The 20,106-nt window shown below is 45.3% G+C and overlaps 1 protein-coding gene across 3 annotated transcripts in view; it reads left to right on the top strand.

Annotated features, from left to right (window-relative positions):
- The window catches only part of XYLT1 (xylosyltransferase 1), a 400,948-nt gene that overhangs the window by 217,030 nt on the left and 163,812 nt on the right, over positions 1–20,106 (top strand). For 2 of the 3 annotated variants that reach the window (XM_033914711.1, XM_033914709.1), the window contains exon 2: positions 10,394–10,916. In XM_033914711.1, coding sequence (XP_033770602.1) covers positions 10,394–10,916 — 523 coding nt within the window. Of the gene's footprint in view, positions 1–4,652; positions 4,945–10,393; positions 10,917–20,106 lie in introns of those variants that run through there. The other variant, XM_033914710.1, reaches the window with a different exon arrangement.

Here is a 20,106-nt window from a genome sequence, read left to right as displayed (position 1 = left end):
CATGGTCTCAATCATTCGCAGTCTGCTCCGACCGCCTCTTCTGTAGCGTGTCAAAGCAGCTCCTGATTGGTGTAGCCCAACTTTACTACAGGAAGAGGCGGTCGGAGCGAAATTCGCGGGGGTTCCTGGAATAGAACCCCCGTGAATTTCGGGAAAATACTGTATATGGCTTAGCATGTGAAAATAGGACAAATACTGCAAAATACTTTCACGTGTTTGTGTGGTAGCCTGTTTTTATGCACTGACTACTCGTTCAGGGCTTTGCAACGTTTAGTAAAAGGGCCCCATAGTTACCAACACATTTAAAGAAATTTGGACCCTGTCTAGTCCTTTTCTGTGAAATGTGTACAGACCCAAAACAATAGGGGTGTAAAAACTAATCCCCCCATTTACGTTAGGTTTTTTTTATCGCCCGCCATGGCTCATAGATGTCCTTTGAGCGTCGGAGCTAATACCACCACGGCCGGCGATTAAAAAAAAAGCCTAATGTGGCTTTGTAAAAGGGTTTGTGTGTGTAATTAAGGTAAACCAAAAAAGAATACCCCCCCCTAAAATAAGGCTATAGAGTTTGTGTAAATGCCCATGCCTAGATTGCGTAAAAACACACACAAACCCAGCAGGTTACGAGGTTGAAGCAACATGCCTTTATCAAAAGTAAAATCTTGTCAAACAAATCTGATAGAATTCCTTGACTGGGTGACCAGAAAACTGAATCTAGGGCATGAAACTGACGTGATGCACTTAAATTGCAGCAAAGCCTTTGATACTGTTCCTCATAGGAAGGAAGCTCTTAAATAAACTGAGTGGCTTGGGGATGGGACCCAAGGGGGTAAAGTGACTCAGAAACTGGTTGACTGATAGGTGGCAGAGGGCAGTAATAAATGGAATTCACTCGGAGGAAAGAAAGGTGAGTAGCAGAGTGCCTCAGGGATTGGTACTGAGGCCGATGTTGTTCAACATATGTGTGAGCGACATTGCTGAAGGGTTAGAAGGGAAAGTTTTGCCTTTTTTCCAGATGGGTAAAGATATAATCAAAGCAGTTTACATTTTTATTATGTGCAAGTACAGCTGACCCTCTGTATCCGCGGATGGTCAAGTCATTTTTAATTTCCTCCCTTTTTCTTGCCCCTCCTCCCCCTGGACCCGGTGTACCTTTGCACGCGGTCTTTGGTCCTGCGGCAATGGCAGCAGCCGTATTCAAAGGCACTAGGCCTTTCCCTCTGACCTGGCCCACCCCTTCTGAAGCAACTTCCTGGGCAGGCTGGGTAAAAGGGAAAGGCCCGATATAGGCCACAGCCCTTGAATATGGCTGCTGCTGTTGTATGCAAAGATACGCTGGGAGCGGGGGACCTGAGAGAGAGAGAGCACCACATGGTCGGTTGAATCCTTGGATGAGGAACCCGTGGATACAGAGAGCCAACTGTACTTTCTCTATCCCTAGTGGGATCACAATCTAAGGTTTTGGGACATCCAACAGAGAATACCAAAGGGGAGGGGGAAAAAATCCAAGTCAAAAAGAAGGAGGTCCTTATTTAGACCTTTTCAGGAATGTCCAGGGTACAAGAAGGTGCTGTGAGTGGGCAGCTGTCCATTAGAGGGATTAAAACATGATACCTGAAAGTGAAACTGAATGGAACTACCAGGCTCCATGGCAACAGGTATTAAGGGCATTCATAAGAAAGCAGAGAGTGGGTCTCAGTGAAAGGTCACTTGGACACACAAAGTCAGAGGCGTGAAGAAAGTACAAGAGGTTTATTACAGCATGCTGGACTCTAGTGCAGTGAACAGCCTGCCTACTAGAGTATTAGAAACAGGAAATGCACGGACTTTTATGCCCTTTTCATTAAGCATACGCAAACTTATATATGCAAAAACTACAATTTTCATTTGTTACTTCTATAACTTTCTACAGTTATTATTGGTCCTAAGCCAGCACTTATGATAGGTTCAGGGATACAACTTATAGTTCTATAGGAAACTAGCTCATTTCTCTGCTTATCTAAATCTTACAGTTCTAAATGTTACATGTACAGAAGGGCAGGGTACATCATCAAACTCTTATCTATTTAGCTTACAATGTGGTAAGGCAGGGACATACATTTCAGGCAGATGAGGTTAATAGATTGTACACTGTTTTCAGCTATGTAGGCCAGAGCAATATTTTAAACAACAGTTAACCATTTCATGACCCTACATCAGGAGTACTACTACTACTACTATTTATTATTTCTAAAGCACTACCAGAAGCTTTCAGCGCTGTACATTAAACATGCAAGAGACAGTCCTTGCTCGAAAGAGCTTCTAATCTAATTAAGACAGACATACCAGACTTCCTCCTTAAAAAAAAAGAGGACACTTGGCCCCGCCCTATTCCACCACTGGCCATGCCATGTTCTGCCACCCTCCTCCCCCACCAGCTACACCCCCACATGAACCTCATGTTTCCTTCCCCAAGCTAAAGACCACGACTAGAGGGCCTCCGCGCACGCATGGACGTCGATATGATGACATCATGTGCGTGCATACATGCTTGTAATGTCAATGTCAACATCTGCACATGCACAGAGCCCCCCCCCCAACGCGGCAAATATCTTCCTACTTGGGGCCATGACACCAATAACACTTCACGACATTCACTCCTACTAGAACACCTGGCCTTGGTCACATGTGCAGCTGCAGAACGCAGATAAACCCTATTTAATACAGGACCACAAACAAAACCCTAAGATGCCAGGCTCTGTTGCAGTACAACACCAGAGAAATAGAAAGAAATGTGTTTCTTCCTGAACCGTGCAAAATATAGACAGCAGATGTAAATTCTCAAAACTGACACATTTCAATCACTAAATTGAAAATAAAATCACGTTTCCTACCTTTGTTGCCTGGTGATTTTATTTTTCTATTCATCTTTTCCCAGTCTCTGGTTGCACTTCCTTCTGTCTGTGCTCTTAATTGTGTTCCAGGGTCATCTTATCCATTTGCTCTTTTTCTCTCCTTCTTCATTTTCTGCCCTACATCTATCTGGTGCCTTGCTGAAGAGCTTATGAGCACATTTAAATATTTAAAAGCCTTTAAATGTTATATGATGATATTATTTGAGAAACTTGCCCAGTATTGATGAGAGGGGGTCTTTTGTGTTTTGTTCTACATCTATCTTTGGCATTAACTTTTAACATTCAACTTTCTTCCATTTTTCTGCTTCTTCCTCAAATGTATCTACTTTTCCATGTCTTCCCTTCGCATCTATCCATGTGTACTATCTTCTCCCCTATTCCCATCTATCCATAAACATCATTTCTTCCATTTTCTTACCTTCCCCACTACTCCCATCCCTATGCACCATCTCCCTTGCTCTCTTCTTCTCCTTCCCCACCCCTCCTATACCTGTGCACCATGACCTCCCTCTCTCTCCCCTTCCCCTCCATCCCTGTGTATCATCTCCTCCCTCTCTTATGGTCTGACATCTGTCTTCCCCCTTTCCCCCTCTCTTATGGTCTGGGACCGTTCTCCTCTCCTTCCCACAGTCTGGCATCTCTCTCCCCCTCCTTCCTTTCCCTTCTCCCCCCCTTTGTGGTCTGGCATTTCTCTGTCTTTCCCTTCCCCTCCCTCTGCCTTAGTCAGGAATCCCGCCCTTCTCCCTTCCTTTCCCTGGTCTGACATCTCTCTCTTCACTCCCCTCCCCCATTCCCCATCCAGTGATCTGACATCTCTCTTCTTCTCTTCCCCTCCTCCCATGGTCTGGTATCTCTATTTGCCCCTTCCCTTTCTTCCCCTGCAGGTCTAGGGCATATTTCCTTCCCTTTCCTCCCCAACTGGGGCCATCCTAAATCTGGATAAAGTGCCGGAGTTTCTAAATCCTTATGGGCAGTCCTCTAAAAAAAGGACATGTCTGGGTAAATCCAGACGTTTGGAAACCCTAATTCGGTCCATAAATTTGGGGGGAATTTCTGCAAAGAACCTTTTGCTTTCCCAGGACCACTGCGGCAACAGACATTTTCAGACATAACCCTGAATCTGCTGGCGAGAAGACTACATGCACAGTGAACACGTTTGCTCTCATTCTTGGTTTTAGGATGACACACAAAAAGTGAGAGTGACGTGGCTTACTGCTGTCTGAATACTTCAACAATTGTGGCAACGCTTTCTCCGTAGTGAGCCCACATCCTGCCGCTGACATAAACCAATTGCTAAGAGGCTGGTGTATCCATTTTGCAACAGCTGGGAACCCTGCTATGAACATAACTGCATCTGATACCTTTGTGCCGTCCCAGTGGTTGCTGTTATCATTTTCATCTTTTTCCCATTATCAAGTAATTAGATACATGCTGCAAAGGAGAACATGTGAAAAATTAGTCTGCCCTGCATTCATCTGTGGATTTTTAGAGTTTTAGAGATTAAAATCCCTTTCTCTTAAATGTCTCTCGGTGATTTGGCTTTATGGTTTCCAATGGGGGCCAATTCAATATTATGTAGAAACACAAAATATGATAAAAACCATGAAGCCATCCTAATGTTTCTATTATGCTTTCATGTTGAATTATTGCAAAGCCTGTGCAATCTGGCTTCACCTTCATTTCCGGTCTGCTAAGGAATTCACACTTCACAACAGAATCTGCTATATGTAACTTATTTAGCAGAATGTCCACAGAAGGGTCCTGCATGATCTCAAAAGCTCATGTAAGGGTTTTCCCTCCAGTATTATACCCCGGGCAGCAGTAGATGCTAATCAAAAGTGGAATTACAGGTCCCAGCATGCACTGGGCTATGGAACTCAGTGCTGAGTCTCAGGGACGGGACTCACAGGAGAGAGGCATTTCTACCGAGGCTGGGTTTATTCTAGAGAGGTCCCCCAAAGGAGAAAAAGGAACTCTCAAGTTTTCCCCTAGACATAGGCAGAAAAAGGTCTCGGGAAGACAGACTGATTCCTGTAGGAGTTTGGATGAGGTAAGCCAAATTCATTCTGTATTGTGTTCAGATGTGAGGAGGTAGGCTGTTCCAGAGGTGCATATAGCTTATAAAGATCAAAGGGCATTTTTAAAATTACAGTTACGTTATCTTACAGATTTGATACTTTTCAATTTCTTTCTTTATTTAAATATTTACTTTTCTTAAATGTTATTCCTCCAACCTTGTGATTCCCTTTTCACCACCTTCTTTTTAAAAACTGTATTTCTACCCTCTTGTCCATTTGTATCATTTTATCTGTCTTTGTCTCTTCCTGTTTCTAATTGTTAATTAAAAAAAAACTTTCAGCCTGCAAGTTTTAGAACAACGAAGACATATTTTTGAAAGCGGTCAGGAAAATAATCCTCAGATTGAAACTGTATTGTATATTGCTGAACATTTCACCATATAGTCAGCAGGGCAAGAAATAATCTTTGAATTTAAGAGGAATTTATATAAACACTGAATTGCCGTATACATGCATGTATGTGTGTGTTTACACAATTTGTGATCTTCTAGTATTCAAAGACATTTCACGGTTCAGATTGATAGAAGGACACTGTGACATTTGTAGTTAGCCTGTTATCTTGCTCTTTGATGCTAAATAGATTTAATAATTTCTTGGGCTTGCAGTTTGAATCGTAGGCCAGAATAACTAAAAAGTAGGCCTTTAGGAAACAGTGTTGATGCTTTTAAGAGTAATTACCACTGGAGTGTAATTTGTATCGTAGACACATATCGCATTTAGCATATTTCTGCCTGATTGGAATGCCCAAGGTTGTATAAGGATAGAGGACATTGCTGCATTTAATTATTTCTTGAGGAGAAAAGTGGAATTCGGCAGCAGAACAATTAGAATTTTTAAGTAATCGGGCAAACATTGCAAAACGCAAGATCATTAAAATGTCACAACTGTTGTATTAGCATAAATAACCTAAGGATGGAGTGTTAGGCTAGTTAACAATCAAAGAAACATGGTACACAATCAAACATTCAAAATAATAGCCCATTTGTTACACGGCCCTATTAGGATGAAGGTGTTGGGGGTACAATACTAATAAGCGCGGTCTTTTGTTCTTTGAGATCTCTAGCAGAGCATGCCTTTTCCCTTTTTAATCACATATGGTGGATGTCATCCTTAATGACTTTCTGTGGCTTAGCCAATGCTTAGATGCACCTGAGACTCTTGAGAGCTATTTCAGGATTGGCACAGATGGGAAGAGGCTGGCGAGAACCCAAGACCGAGTCGCCTGGAATTTGAAATGCTCTGCTAGGCTCATCTTTTACCTGTTCGTGACTCCTCTTTAGTTCCTTCAGGTTAGATGGGCCGTTTTCTTGAAGCTCTTGCTGGAGAGGCAGGTTAGAGGCGGGCTGGGGTAGAGTTAGGGTGGAGCATCAGCTTAACCGGTGAGTGGCAATTTTTTAGTCTGCTAACTGGCTAAGTACCTAAAGTTAACCTTAATAAAAACTCATTGAACTTAAAAAAGAGAGCAAAACTGTTGTCCTGACTTTATGTGCTGAGCTAACTGAATACCTGTCAGTGGCTGGTTAACTTCCATGTTGCTGGACATACCCAGGTATTCAATACTGAGAGCTACACATACTCCAGCGTTAAACATCCAAGGTTAGCTGGTACACCGGCAAATGCGCCCTGACAATTGTGGCTCGTCGGATTTGTCAGTGTACCATCTGAAAGGCCCTGATTTGCTCAGACTCCTCAGGCCCCGTCCCTTGGGAGGGGCTTGAAGCGCCTCAGGCCTCTCCCAAGGGACGGGGCCTGAGGAGTCTGAGCAAATCAGGGCCTTCCAGGTATCCACTAAAAGGGTTCCCATAATCATAATTAAAACCTAACCCTAACACTAGATAGGAGGTGAATGTTTTGAGTGTAGTGGGGGGGGGGACCCCCTCCTCAAAAAGACAAAATAGTATCCTAATTGTCGGGTCACCACCCATTTAGTGCGCACATTTGTCCGTGCGCGCAAATTTCGGTGCAAAGTTGTCCTACGTGCATTTGACGGGTCACTGGGTTAGCCCATAGCTGGAACCCCCCCACTTGACTTAACAGAGATCACGCCGGCATTGTGGGGGGTTTGAGGGGTTGTAACCCCCCACATTATACTGAAAACTTCACTTTTTCCCTAAAAAAGAGGGAAAAAGTTAAGTTTCCAGTAAATGAGGGGGGTTACAACCCCCCAAAGCCCCCACAACACCGGCGCAATCTCTATTAAGTAAAGTGGGTGGGTTCCCCACCAACACCCCCCGTCGGAGCCCCTTAAAATACTGTTTTTCTTTGGCGCGCTTCCGCCTTGCGCTCAGTTGTCTGCGCTGGGTTGTCGGCGTGCGTTTTTGTCTATGAACCTGGGGGATTAAGTGACTTGCCCAGGGTCACAAGGAGCAGGGTGGGTTTGAACCCACAACTTCAGGGTGCTGAGGCTGTAGCTTTAACCACTGTGCCACACTTTCCTCTTTTTGTTTAGCACCCCAAACCATTTTGAAATGTTGATACCAGGGGCGTAGCCAGATACCCAGTTTTGAGGTTGTAGATGAACTCTGTCCCACAGGCAATCTGTTCTCTCCCTCTCCTTACTGGGGCGATCCAGTCTCTCACTACTACTAATCATTTCTTTAGCGCTACCAGATTTATGCAGCGCTGAACACATTATATACAGGTACCTGTTCCTGGTGGGCTCACAATCTTATGTTTGTACCAGGGGTAATGGAGGGTTAAGTGACTTGTCCAAGGTCACAAGGAGCTGCAGCAACCGCCACAGAAATCCATCTCTCTCATCCCTTCCCCCTGTTGCTGCTGTGTACTTTATAAAGTTCAGATCTTTATGGCAGCGAGCAGCATGACTGATACACTGCTCACTCTGGTGCCACTGCCCTTCCTTCTGCCTTTGCATAAATGGCAAGCTGCGTCAGAAGGAAGTCTGTGGATCTGGCGCGAGCAGTGTATCGGTGGCGTTGCTCGCTGTCTATGAAGATCCGAGCTTTAAAAGATACATGGGAGGGAGAGGTGTTGGGAGTTTTTAGCTGGTGGGGCCTGGGGATCCCCACCAGCTACATGAGAGGTATGCTACTTCTCGGTGGGCCTGGGCCCACCCGCGATTATGCCACTGGTTGATTATGCCCAGGCCCACTGAGAAGTAGCATACCTCTCATGTAGCTGTTGGGGATCCCCAGGCCCCACCAGCTGCATGAGAGGTATGCTACTTCTCAATGGGCCTGGGCCCACCCGTGATTATGTCACTGGTTGATACCTATGGAATTATACACCAGATTAGTATTGAATCCAAGATATCTGTTTACCTGGATAAGTGAAACCCCAGTTTATGTAGCATGTCAACAGGAATTGAAATGTTCAGGTGGGGGCCTTTGCAATTCCCTCAGTGTTTTACAAGAGCGGCCTAGTGGTTAGCGTCTGTATCCTCAAAAACAAAACAGCAGAGGTGACTGTCCACTGATGGCAGAAAGGATATTTGAGGAAACCAAATGTTCAATGTAAAAATCTTTATTAGATAAAGTGGCTCAATCCGAGCCGTGTTTCGGCCGCAAGGCCTGCTTCAGGAGTCGCATCACTCTTGATAGTGGATGACCCTTGCACTACATGAAACAATACCTTTAAAACATGGGCAGACTGGATGGGCCATTTAGCCTTTATCTGCCATCATGTTTCAATGTTTCTATAACCATAAAGCTCTATGTCATCACAATGCAGGTATAAAGGGCCTTAACCAATAGGGAGAGGAGGAGATGATGGATACTGTAGATAGGCAGACTGGATGAGCAATTTGGCCTTTCTCTGCCATCATGTTTCTATAACCATAAAGCTCTATGACATCACAATGCAGGTGTAAAGAGCCTTAGCCTATAGGAAGAGGAGATGCAAATGTTAAGAGCATTAGCCAATAGGGAGAGGAGGAGATAGTGGATGCTGCAGATGGGCAGACTAGATAGGCCATTTGGCTGCATCTGCTCTTACTTTTTGAAGTACAGGCAGCCATTTTGTAAGAGCAGATGCATCTGTGACTAAGGGAAATGTTTTGAAAAGGAATATATGTGCATGCTTTTCCTTGGAGAACTGGTACAAAGGCTTTGCCAGTTTTGTAACCACTGTTCCCTCTAAGACAGGGGTCTCAAAGTCCCTCATTGAGGGCCTCAATCCAGTTGGGTTTTCAGGATTTCCCCAATGAATATGCATGAGATCTATGTGCATACACTGCTTTCAATGCATATTCATTGGGGAATTCCTGAAAACCCTCCTGGATTGCGGCCCTCAAGGAGGGACTTTGAGATCTCTGCTCTAAGATGAGCAGGAGTCCTCCAACTACAGTCCTGCCAGTGGGAGCTGCTGTTTCACTATCACATGGGGCCAGGCAAGCTCTGCAGACTCCAGAGTACCTGCTTTTTCCTCTCGATTGAAAACACAATATTGAAGCACCCCCTCTCCCCCCCCCTCCACTGGCAGCAGTAGAATGGAGGACTTCCATTCAGCTTGCAGGGATCTCAAAGTCCCTTCTTGAGGGCCGCAATCCAGTTGGGTTTTCAGGATTTCCCCAATGAATATGCATTGAAAGCAGTGCATGCACTTAGATCTCATGCATATGCATTGGGAAATCCTGAAAATCCGACTGGATTGCGGCTCTCAAGGAGGGCCTTTGAGACCCCTGTTGGAACAATGTATATAACCCATGGCATAGCGAGGGTGAGAAGCGCCCGGGCCGGTAGCGCTATTCCCACACCTTTTTCTCTATCCCACCCCCTTCCGCTCCTTCCCTGCTCCCCTCCTGCCACACATGTGCGCCCCTTCCCTTCCCCGTACCTCTTTATTGTTGGCGGCACGAGCTGCAACCCCAGCCTGCTGCTCGCATCTGCGTCGGCTCTTCCTCTGATGTCACTTCCTAGGCATGGATCCAGAAAGTGATGTCAGAGGAAGAACTGACGCTGGCTCGAGCAGTAGATTGAAGTTGCTGCTCATGCTGCAAACATTAAAAGAGATAGTGGGGAAGGGAAAGGAGAGTGTGGCGCAGTGGTTAAAGCTACAGCGTCAACACCCTGAGGTTGTGGGTTCAAGCCCATGCTGCTCCTTGTGACCCTGGGTAAGTCACTTAATCCCCCCATTGCCCCAGGTACATTAGATAGATTGTGAGCCTGCCAGGACAGACTGGGAAAAATGCTTCAGTACCTAAATAAATTCATGTAAACCATTCTGAGCTCCCCTGGGACAATGGTATAGAAAATGAAATAAATAAATAGTGTAGCGGGGGAGGGGGCAGAGAGGAGGACGGGTACTGGCTCCGCCCACCAAAACAGCGGACTGCCCCCCTCTTTACTGCACCACTGTATGCAACTACCTGCAAAGGTTTGAAAATTGCTTCGAAAATGTTTTTTTTAGCTTGATCCCATTAATGATTATACTGATTTTATTTATTTGCACTGTTTCCTGCAGAATGGATATTTCTCTCATCGACCAAAAGAGAAACTGCGAACAGACAGCAATAACGAAAACTCTGTGCCGAAAGACTTTGAAAACATTGACAACAGTAACTTTGCTCCTAGAACTCAGAGGCAAAAACACCAGCCGGGGCTGGTGAAAAAGCCCCTTAGCAAACAGAAAGAGCATTTAAAGCGGAAACTGGAGCAGGAAGAAAAGGCGAGGGAAAATTCCCTACTGGGGAAGAACTCAAATGAAGTGTTACAGTACAGCAATCGGACTGCCAAGAATAGCAGCAGCCATCGAAAGGACAGCCACAGGTCCTCCAAGCAGCACCACATCAGAAAGAGCGGGAGCAACTCCCCCGAGCTTAAGTACGACCTGCCTCCAAAATGTGAGATATCAGGAAAGGAGACAATCTCGGCCCTGGCCCGAGCTAAATCCCAGCAGTGCCGCCAGGAAATTGCCGAGGTTTACTGCCAGCACAAACAGGGAAAGCTGATGCCGGAGAAGGTGACGAGGTTCTGTCCTCTGGAGGGTGAGTGAGTGCTGGAAGCAGCATTTCGGTGCTACGTGTTCATTGTGTATGCTGCTTGTTACTGAGTCCTGGAATATGGTCTGTAAATCACTATTAAAAGAAATGAAATTGTGTGTTAGGCAGGTCACATACTGGAGGTAAGGTTTATATTACAGAATGCTTAGAAGAAAAGCCCTAAAGGTGTCAAGCCTATTTTCTGAAAGCAACATGGGGGGGGAGGGGGTGTATACTGTATATTACAGGCAAACTCTTTCCACGCACCTAGTTTTTACCAATATGGGCAGATAATTTTTTTGGAGCTTTTTTCCATACAAAATACATGCTTTACATACGGCCCCGTGAAGTATTTTGTGCGGCCCCCGGGTGTTTACCGTCTTGCCGGCTCCCTCCTCTGTCTTGCTGTAGCATTTGCGCGGCCCCAGAAACATTTTTTTCGGCCAATGTGGCCCAGGGTTAGACACCCCTGCTTTAAGACAAAGACCACTAACCAATTTTGTAATAGCTCTGTGGACCGATTCCATCCTATTTATGTGTTTTTGAAGGTGCAGTCTCCAGAACTGCACACAGTATTCCAAACAGGGCATCACCAGAGACTTTTACAATGACACTATCACTTCCATCAAGCGATAGCTATCTTTATAAAGCACTTGCATGGGGAGAAGTTTCTTTTTTCCATTTACAGTGAAAGGCATGACCTTTAAATATTTATTCATCGGGTTAACATATTAATTCTTTCTCCCTGTGTACAGACTCTCGCATGGAGCTGTGACTTCCACCGAGATGTCATCCGCTGTGAAATTCCCTTGGGCCCATCCACAAATACAAAGCAGTTCTAAACTCCAGAATAGCTAAATGCATCCATCGATCATAATACAAGACTCCATCAAGTCAGGCTGTCATAAATTCTGGTCATCAATAAGAGTAATATTTTATGAGCCCTTTTTTTTTTTTTCTTTTAAGTATTTATCACTTTTTCAGGCAAGCGGGAAAGTCAACCGTAACTATTATCTCAGTCAAGAATTCAGTATTTTTTTCTAGTACATGAATTTTGATATTCAGTAGCTTCTAATACTGCCTATTAAAATCAAACACATTAGTTAATGAGGTATCAAAGGGAGATGGAAGGTTAGGAGATTTAGGGGAGGTATTGATCAAGCAGCTAGGGCTTTAAGTTGCGATAATTTCCCCTTACCATGACTTAAACCAGTGTTCTTCAACCACCGGTCCGTGGACCGGTGCCGGTCCACAGAAATTTCTTGCCGGTCCACAGGGCCAGCACGTGCATCAGGCCTAAAACAGTGTTCTTCAACTGCTGGTCCACGGTGCAATTGATGTGGCGTTATCTTCGAGCCGGCTCCCTCTTCCTCACTGATTCAGTGCACAAAGACACGGGCAGTGGCTCCTACGCGCGTCCTGCACCTGAGCCGGAAGCCTTCTCTCTGATGTCGCAACGTCAGAGGGAAGGCTTCCAGATGAGGTACGGGTCGCGCAAGGAGCCGCTGCCCACAGCTTTGTGCATTGCATCAGTGAGGAAGAGGGAGCCGGCCTGAAGATAACACCGGGGGCAGCATAAACTGGCCAGGCGGGAGCAGGCCAGAAGGTAAGGCTAGCATGGAGGGAGGAAAACAACAAAGGTAGGGGGAATGATTTTATTTTTGAATTTAGTGATTGAATTATGTCAATTTTGAGAATTTACATCTGCTGTCAGTGTGCTTTGTGTAGTTTAATTTTGTGGTTAACCATTATGTGTTGTTAATAAGATTGTATTGTGTTCTTCAACAGCTGGACCACAAAATAATTATTTTATTTCTGCCGGTCCATAGGTGTAAAAAGGTTGAAGAACACTGACTTAAATAGCCCTAAGGCTGCTGTGATATTTAAGCCTGTCATAGGAGTAAGTTTAAAATTGCAGGCCCCCCAGTTATGGAATATGTAGGGTTACCAGATTTTCTCAAAGGAAAACCCGGACCCTTGGCCATGCCCAAAGGCAATCCCAGTTCCGCCCCCCAGCCCCGCCCACACCCGGCATCCCCCTGCCGATGCGATTTTGACAGTTGGAAAAGTAGGAGTGTGAGCTAGGACCACTGTGTATAGGGGATAGGAGTTGATATATTGCCTTTCTGTGGTTACAATTGAAGCAGTTTATGTATAGGGTTACCAGACGTTCGCAGGGGTTAGGGACAGAGCCGGCCCGAGAATATGGAAAATTTGCGAATAACATTTCGGCCGACTCTGACCCACCCCTGCCTCCCTCCTGCGTCCCGGACCTTACCTGGTGGTCTAGCATTGATACGGGGCGGGAACGATCTTCCTACACTCCTGCCCCATGCAGAGCCGTCATCGAAAATGGTCTCCGTGAGTTCCCGTTGTAGTCTCGTGGGTCCACGGGAACTCACTGCAGCCATTTTCGATGACGGCTCTGCACGGGGCAGGAGTGTAGGAAGATCGTTCCCGTCCTGCGTTGCCGCTAGACCACCAGGTAAGATCGATTCATATGGGGGGGATCCCAGCAACAAAAACCATGAATAGTCGAAACTGCGGGTGCCGAAACCGTGAATAAGGAGGGAGGAGTGTATTTGGTGACTTGCCCAGAGATACAAGGGGCTACATTGGGAATAGAATTTAGTTCCCTCGGTTCTCTACCAGATCTGCCCACATACTCAAACCATCTTTTCCCTCGTTTAAAGGTGTCATGTATGCAGGTAAATTATGGAAATCCCTTTTCTTCAAATTCACTGAGCTTTGGAATAACCTCCCTGCCCCGCTGCGGAACCTAGGCTCATTCCAATTATTCCGAAAGCATCTGAAAACCTGGCTTTTCTCCAAAACGTAAAGCTATCTATTTAAAATGTAAAGCTAGCTATCCTCTTCATAACCTCTAATTTCTTATTATGTCCTTCCCTCATTTATTGAATTTACCTGTAAACTGTGCCGAGCTCTATCTTTATGGAGATGATGCGGTAAACAAACTTAAGGTTTAGTTTAGTTTAGTTTAGTTTATTCCTCCTCTCTCTTTTTTTTCTCTCTCTTTCTCTCTCTCTCTCTCTCTCTCTCTTCTTCTCTTTTTTTTCCCTCTTTCTCATTTTCATAAAAAGGCGTCATGTATGCAGGCAAATTAGGGAAATCCCTTTTCTTCAAATTCACTGAGCTTTGGAATAACCTCCCTGCCCCGCTGCGGAACCTAGGCTCATTCCAATTATTCCCAAAACATCTGAAAACCTGGCTTTTCTCCAAAACATAAAGGTATCTATTTAAAATGTAAAGCTAGCTATTCTCTTCATAACCTCTAATTTCTTATTATGTCCTTCCCTCATTTATTGAATTTACCTGTAAACCGTGCCGAGCTCTATCTTTATGGAGATGATGCAGTATACAAACTTAAGGTTTAGTTTAGTTTAGTTTCTCTTCCTTTCTCTCTTAATTTTTTTCTCTCTCTCTCTCTTTTTTCTCTCTCTCTTCCTCTCTTTTTTTTCTCTCTCTATTCCTCTCTTTCTCTTTTTTATTCTCTCTTCCTCTCTCTCTCTTTTCTCTCTCTCTCTTCTTCTCTCTTTTTTCTCTCTCTCTCTCTCTTCCTCTCTCTCTCCTTTTTCTCTCTCTCTCTTTTTTTTCTCTCTTTCTCATTCTCATTCTCATTAAAAGGCGTTATGTATGCAGGTAAACTAGGGAAATCCCTCTTCTTTAAATTCACTGAGCTTTGGAATAACCTCCCTGCCCCGCTGCGGAACCTAGGCTCATTCCAATTATTCCGAAAGCATCTGAAAACCTGGCTTTTCTCCAAAACGTAAAGCTATCTATTTAAAATGTAAAGCTAGCTATCCTCTTCATAACCTCTAATTTCTTATTATGTCCTTCCCTCATTTATTGAATTTACCTGTAAACTGTGCCGAGCTCTATCTTTATGGAGATGATGCAGTATACAAACTTAAGGTTTGGTTTAGTTTAGTTTAGCCACTGCTCTAACCTGTAGGCTCCTTTTCCACTCCTCTGCCAGCTGCCTACATTTGCTGAGGGGTCAGTTTGGAGGAATGAAACTAGAAGCTGGGCATTGAATTCTCGTCTAGATGCCTAAAGTTTGAATTTAGGAGCTTGGACAAACACCGGAGCCTACATTTTTCCAGTTAACATTCTTTGACTGTCGGATAATTGAATATGTTGAGGGCATCTTTGAGAAGAAGCATGGAACAGTTATGGCCCCATTAGCACACCTTTGTCCTTTTCCTCCATATGCTGTTCTGTGTATTGCCTTGTTTCTCTCTTTTTCTCCTATCCATTTTTTCCTCTTCATTGTCTCATACTTGCAAGCTCAATTTTTTTTTTTTATAGCATGTAGTGTAGAAATGCCAGTACCGTATTTTCACGTAGATAACGCGCACCCGTGTAAAACGCGCACACGGGTATAGCGCGCGTAAAACACAAATTTATGTACAGAAATTTTTATATACCGCGCACACCCGTATACCGCGCATTCTGCCCGACTCTTCTTTCGCCCGCCCCGACTCTCCTCTGGAGACCCCGACTCTCTTTTCGCCCGCCCCGACTCTCCTCTGGAGACCCTGACTCTCTTTTCGCCCGCCCCGACTCTCCTTTCCCCCTTGAAGTTCTGTCCCTACCCTGAAAGCCTGATGCCCCCCCCCGATGTCCGATTCACCCCCCCGCAGGACCGCTCGCACCCCCACCTTGAAGGACCGCTCGCACCCCCACCCCGAAGGAGCGCTCGCACTCCCACCCCGAAGGACCGCTCGCACCCCCACCCGAAGGATGCTCGCACCCCCACAGCCTCCCCCCTCCCCCATGGAGAAGCTGTCTACCTTGTTTCTGGATGACAGCGAGCCCAGCTGTTTCCTCTGCCGGCGGTCCCGTCCCTTCTCTGAGCCCTGCTGCGCTGCTTCCTCTTCCGGCGGTCCCGCCCTTTCTCTGACGTCAGAGAAAGGGCGGGACCGCCTGAAGAGGAAGCAGCGCAGCACAGGGCTATGAGAAGGGGCAGGACCGCTGGCAGAGGAAGCAGCTGGGCTGGCATCTGGAAACAAGGTAGACAGCTTCTCCATGGGGGAGGGGGGGAGGCTGTGGGGATGCGAGCGGTCCTTTGGGGTGGGAGTGCGAGCGCTCCTTCCGAGTGATGAATCGGGGGGGGGGGAAACTATGTAAAAAAAATTTTGTACAACGCGCTCACACGTATAATGCGCAAGGTTATGCGCGGTTTGTAAAAACCACGTATAACGCACGCGTTATCTACGTGAAAATACAGTATATTTAAACACTCTGTTTTGCTGTCTTTGAAAACAAATATGCATAATCCTGACTGAGTTTTAACAGGAGGTCCTTTTGAGAATTACAGGAACCCTTTGCAGTAAGCATCGAAAAGAAAACAGAGGGGGGGAAAAAAAGTCCGCGCAGGTTCTTGTAATCTAACACACAGGAAAGAAATGACGCCTTGTGTTCTACAAGAGATGCACTTGACATTGGAAGGCTCTTTGAAAAGTGCTCAAAATGGGTTTTTGCAGTATTAGTCACAGTTCCCTGACCACCATCTTTCCTCACTGTATTCTCCCCAATTTCAAGGATCTGGTAAGATTAATTGAAATCCGAGGAAGTCAAGCCTAGAAAAACACCATCCCAGTGATAAGTTGCATTGTCACGTCAAGAAAAAAAAAAAAAAAAACGTTCCGTGGAAGCTTGAGCAGAAGTGGGAATGGCTTACTCGGAGCTGGGCAGTGAATGGTAATAGAGTTTATTTGCACAGGTGGTCCATCCTCTTCAGGCTTTCATCTCTGTGTGATGACTGGACCCCTGCTTCATAGCTGCTGCTTTTGTGAGAATCGGGCATCTTTTCTGGGCCAGATTTTCAGCAGCAGTGGCAACCACAATTTAAACAGCAGCCATGGCATATGGATTATTACATATATTCACTGCCACTATATGTAGAGTGAGCAGCACTGACTGCACTTCTCCCTCCGGATTCGCGGAGGATAGGGACAGAGCCAGACCGCGAATGGCGTAAAACCGCGAATATCCAGCTCTGACCCACCCCCGCCTCCCTCCCGCCTTCCCGGCCTTACCCGGTGGTCTAGCGGGCTTTCGGGGCAGGAGCGATCTTCCTACGCTCCTGCCCCATGCAGATCGCCATTAGGAAATGGCTGCTGTGAGTTCCCATAGTCTCTCGAGACTGCGACGGGAACTCCCTGCAACTATTTCCTAATGGCGATCTGCACGGGGTATGAGCGTAGGAAGATCGCTCCTGCCCCGAAAGCCCGCTAGACCCCAGGTAAGGCCGGGATGCCGGGGGGAAGACTTAAGGATGAGTTTTTTTTTCTTTTTTCCCCCTCCCCCCAAAATCGCGAATATGTGAAATCGTGATTACTGAAACCGCGAATGGGGAGGGGGAAGTGTATATGCTACCATTGCTCTCCATTTAGTTTAGATCAAACATAGAGCAGGAATAAATTAAATGTATGAATTATCCATATAACAATTGAATACAGTACCTCCATTATATGAAGTAATATGTAGAAATAGAACAAAATCATATTGGACTAACTTAACCCCCTTTATATGAAGCCGCATTGTCCATCGGGAATTTCACTCTGCCGCGTTACTGATGACATCAGTAATGCGGCAGAGTGAAATCCCCAACGGACAAGGCCAAGAAGCCTCTTTAGAGTGCTGCTGGCCTGACTCTGCTTCGGTTGAAGGTAGGTCTCACTCGCAGTCGGCGGGGAGGGAAAGATGGAAGGTCAGTCGGGGTTCGGCTGCACTGGGTGGAGGGGGGTTGAAGTTGCACCCAGCACCCTTCCTTCTCTCCCCCGTCATACTCTGCACCCTCCCTCCCAGGCTCTGCACCCTGCCTCCCTCCCTGCCCTAGCCTCATACCTCTACCGCAGATCCCCGGTGGAGGTGCAGCGGACAGGAGCGAACTTTCCAAGTTCCTGCCCCGCTGTTAACAGGCTTCCGTGAGTGTCTTCCTCCGCGCTGAGAAGCACAAGCAGGCGCGTGATTTGGTGCTGCTGCTCAGTGCTGAGCGGCTTCCTTAATGGCTCTCGTGAATTCTCATGGTTTATATTCAAATATATATGGTAAATTCTGGCATTCATTGCCAGAGAATGTGGTGAAAGCGGTTAGCTTAGCAGGGTTAAAAAAAAAAAAAAGGCTTGGATAATTTCCTAAGAATCCATAAGCCATTATTAAGATGGACTTTGGGAAATCCACTGCTTATTCTTAGGATAAGTAGCACAAAATCAGTTTTTTTTACTCTTTGGGATCTTGCCAGGTTCTTGTGACCTGGGTTGGCCACTGTTAGAGACAAGATACTGGGCTTGATGGACCTTCAGTCTATCCCAGTATGGCAACGCTTACGTTTTGATACCTAGCCAGGTTTTAGGCTGTTGTGTTTTCAGATAATCAAAGACTTTGTATTCTTCCTTCAGTATCGCACAAGCACAGCTCATAAAATTTCAAGGCCAAGTCTGTAAAGGTTACTTGGGGGGGAGGGATCCTGAAGCATTTCAAGGCATATTTTAGTCACATTCATTCTTCCAATTCATCCATTAACCAATGTGGCATAAATACTATGAAAAGCTTATAAACTACCTGAAAATGGCATTTAGGAGCAAATGCCACCATAGACCCAAGAAGGCTTCAATTTGCTGCACCTCAAACTGCTCTTGTGGCAGTAAATTTGCTGTGAACACACTAATTGTCGAATATCCTAATTGGGTCGTTATCGTCGAACAACATTCTGTGGAACAAAACTGCTTACAATTAATAGCATTCGGGGCATGAAATATTCTTGTGCACAGAGTGAGGATGTAATTACCCTAAAATAATGTGGTTGCATTCATTTGCTAGGAAGCGTAACAGGAAATTTCTCCGCCATGAGCAGTTGCAGCCTGAATGTGCTGTGATTACGCCACGCTTAGCGAGAAGCTAAGAAAATGTAAAGTGGAGTTCATCCTGTTATTTCTAATACAAAGCAAAAACCTGTAGTCAGCGTTACTAGGGAAGTCTGCTATAATTAAGGAAGTGTTCTCTTTCACATGGAAATCCAGCAAGTACCTGCTTTTACTGGCTTTTAAGAAGTTGGTGAAAAACATGGGCTGATCCAACTGGCATTTTAATAACCCGAGCCACATCTGTCTCCCTCTCCTTCCCATTTAATTTTTTCTATTGTATTTTGTCTTCCCCGCTCTTGCCTGTATGTTCCTTTTAGAACATAAGAATTGCCGTACTGGGACAGGCCGAAGGTCCATCAAATCCTATTTCCAACAATGGCCAATCCAGGTCCCAAGCACCTAGCTAGATCCCAAGTAGTAAAACGTATTTTATGCTGCTTATCCTAGGAATAAACAGTGGATTTCCCCAAATCATCTCAATAATGTCCTATGAACTTCTCTTTTAGGAAATTATCCAAACCTTTTTTGAACCCCGCTAAGCTAAATGATTTCACCACATTCTCTGGCAACGAATTTCAGAGTTTAATTACACGTTGTGGGAATAAATATTTTCCCTGGTTTGTTTTAAATCTACTACTTAGTAGCTTCATCACACCAAATATCTTTCTATGTGGAATCATGACACTACTGACCAGTGTGTGCCAATGACCTCCGTTCCCACCATATTCATTGTCTTTTGAGAAACGTTTTGTCCTTCAAGTTTGTGGCTCTTCGCCCCATCCACTTTGCCCTTTCTGTTCTGAGCTGGGTAGAGAGACAGAGTAGCAGAATAAAGGGCAGAAAGAAAATGGGGACTGCCCCAGAGGTCTCCGAAGGCCGCCATTGGCTCCCGGGCCTTGCATTATCCAAGACAGTATTTGCTGTCTTCTTCCTTTGTACTCAGCTATCTTGGATAGATGAGCATGGCCACCAGTTCAATTCTCAATTTTATATCCAGTTTGACAGTGTTTTGTAAAAATACTCACCTCCTTGCACATTTTCCAAACACACTACACTTTCAACATGAGACAATTATACAGACATTAAAATGAAAAGAAAAACAAGAGTAAGAAATTAAAATGTCCTGATTGCATCTTCACCCCTTGCATTAATAATCCCAAATTAGCTCCAGTTCCTTCAATACGTCTGTTATGAAGCCCTCATCTTGGCATTAAATCAATGTTGTTGTTAGACAGAGGGAAGGATATTGTAACACAAAATGATGGAGAGCTTTTATCTTGTAAAGATTAGTCATGGATCTTAAT

Source organism: Geotrypetes seraphini, chromosome 11 (assembly GCF_902459505.1).
Source record: "Geotrypetes seraphini chromosome 11, aGeoSer1.1, whole genome shotgun sequence".
Taxonomy (NCBI): Eukaryota; Metazoa; Chordata; class Amphibia; order Gymnophiona; family Dermophiidae; genus Geotrypetes; species Geotrypetes seraphini.
Note: the sequence above shows the minus strand (reverse complement) of the source record. Positions and strands in the feature narration are given on the sequence as shown.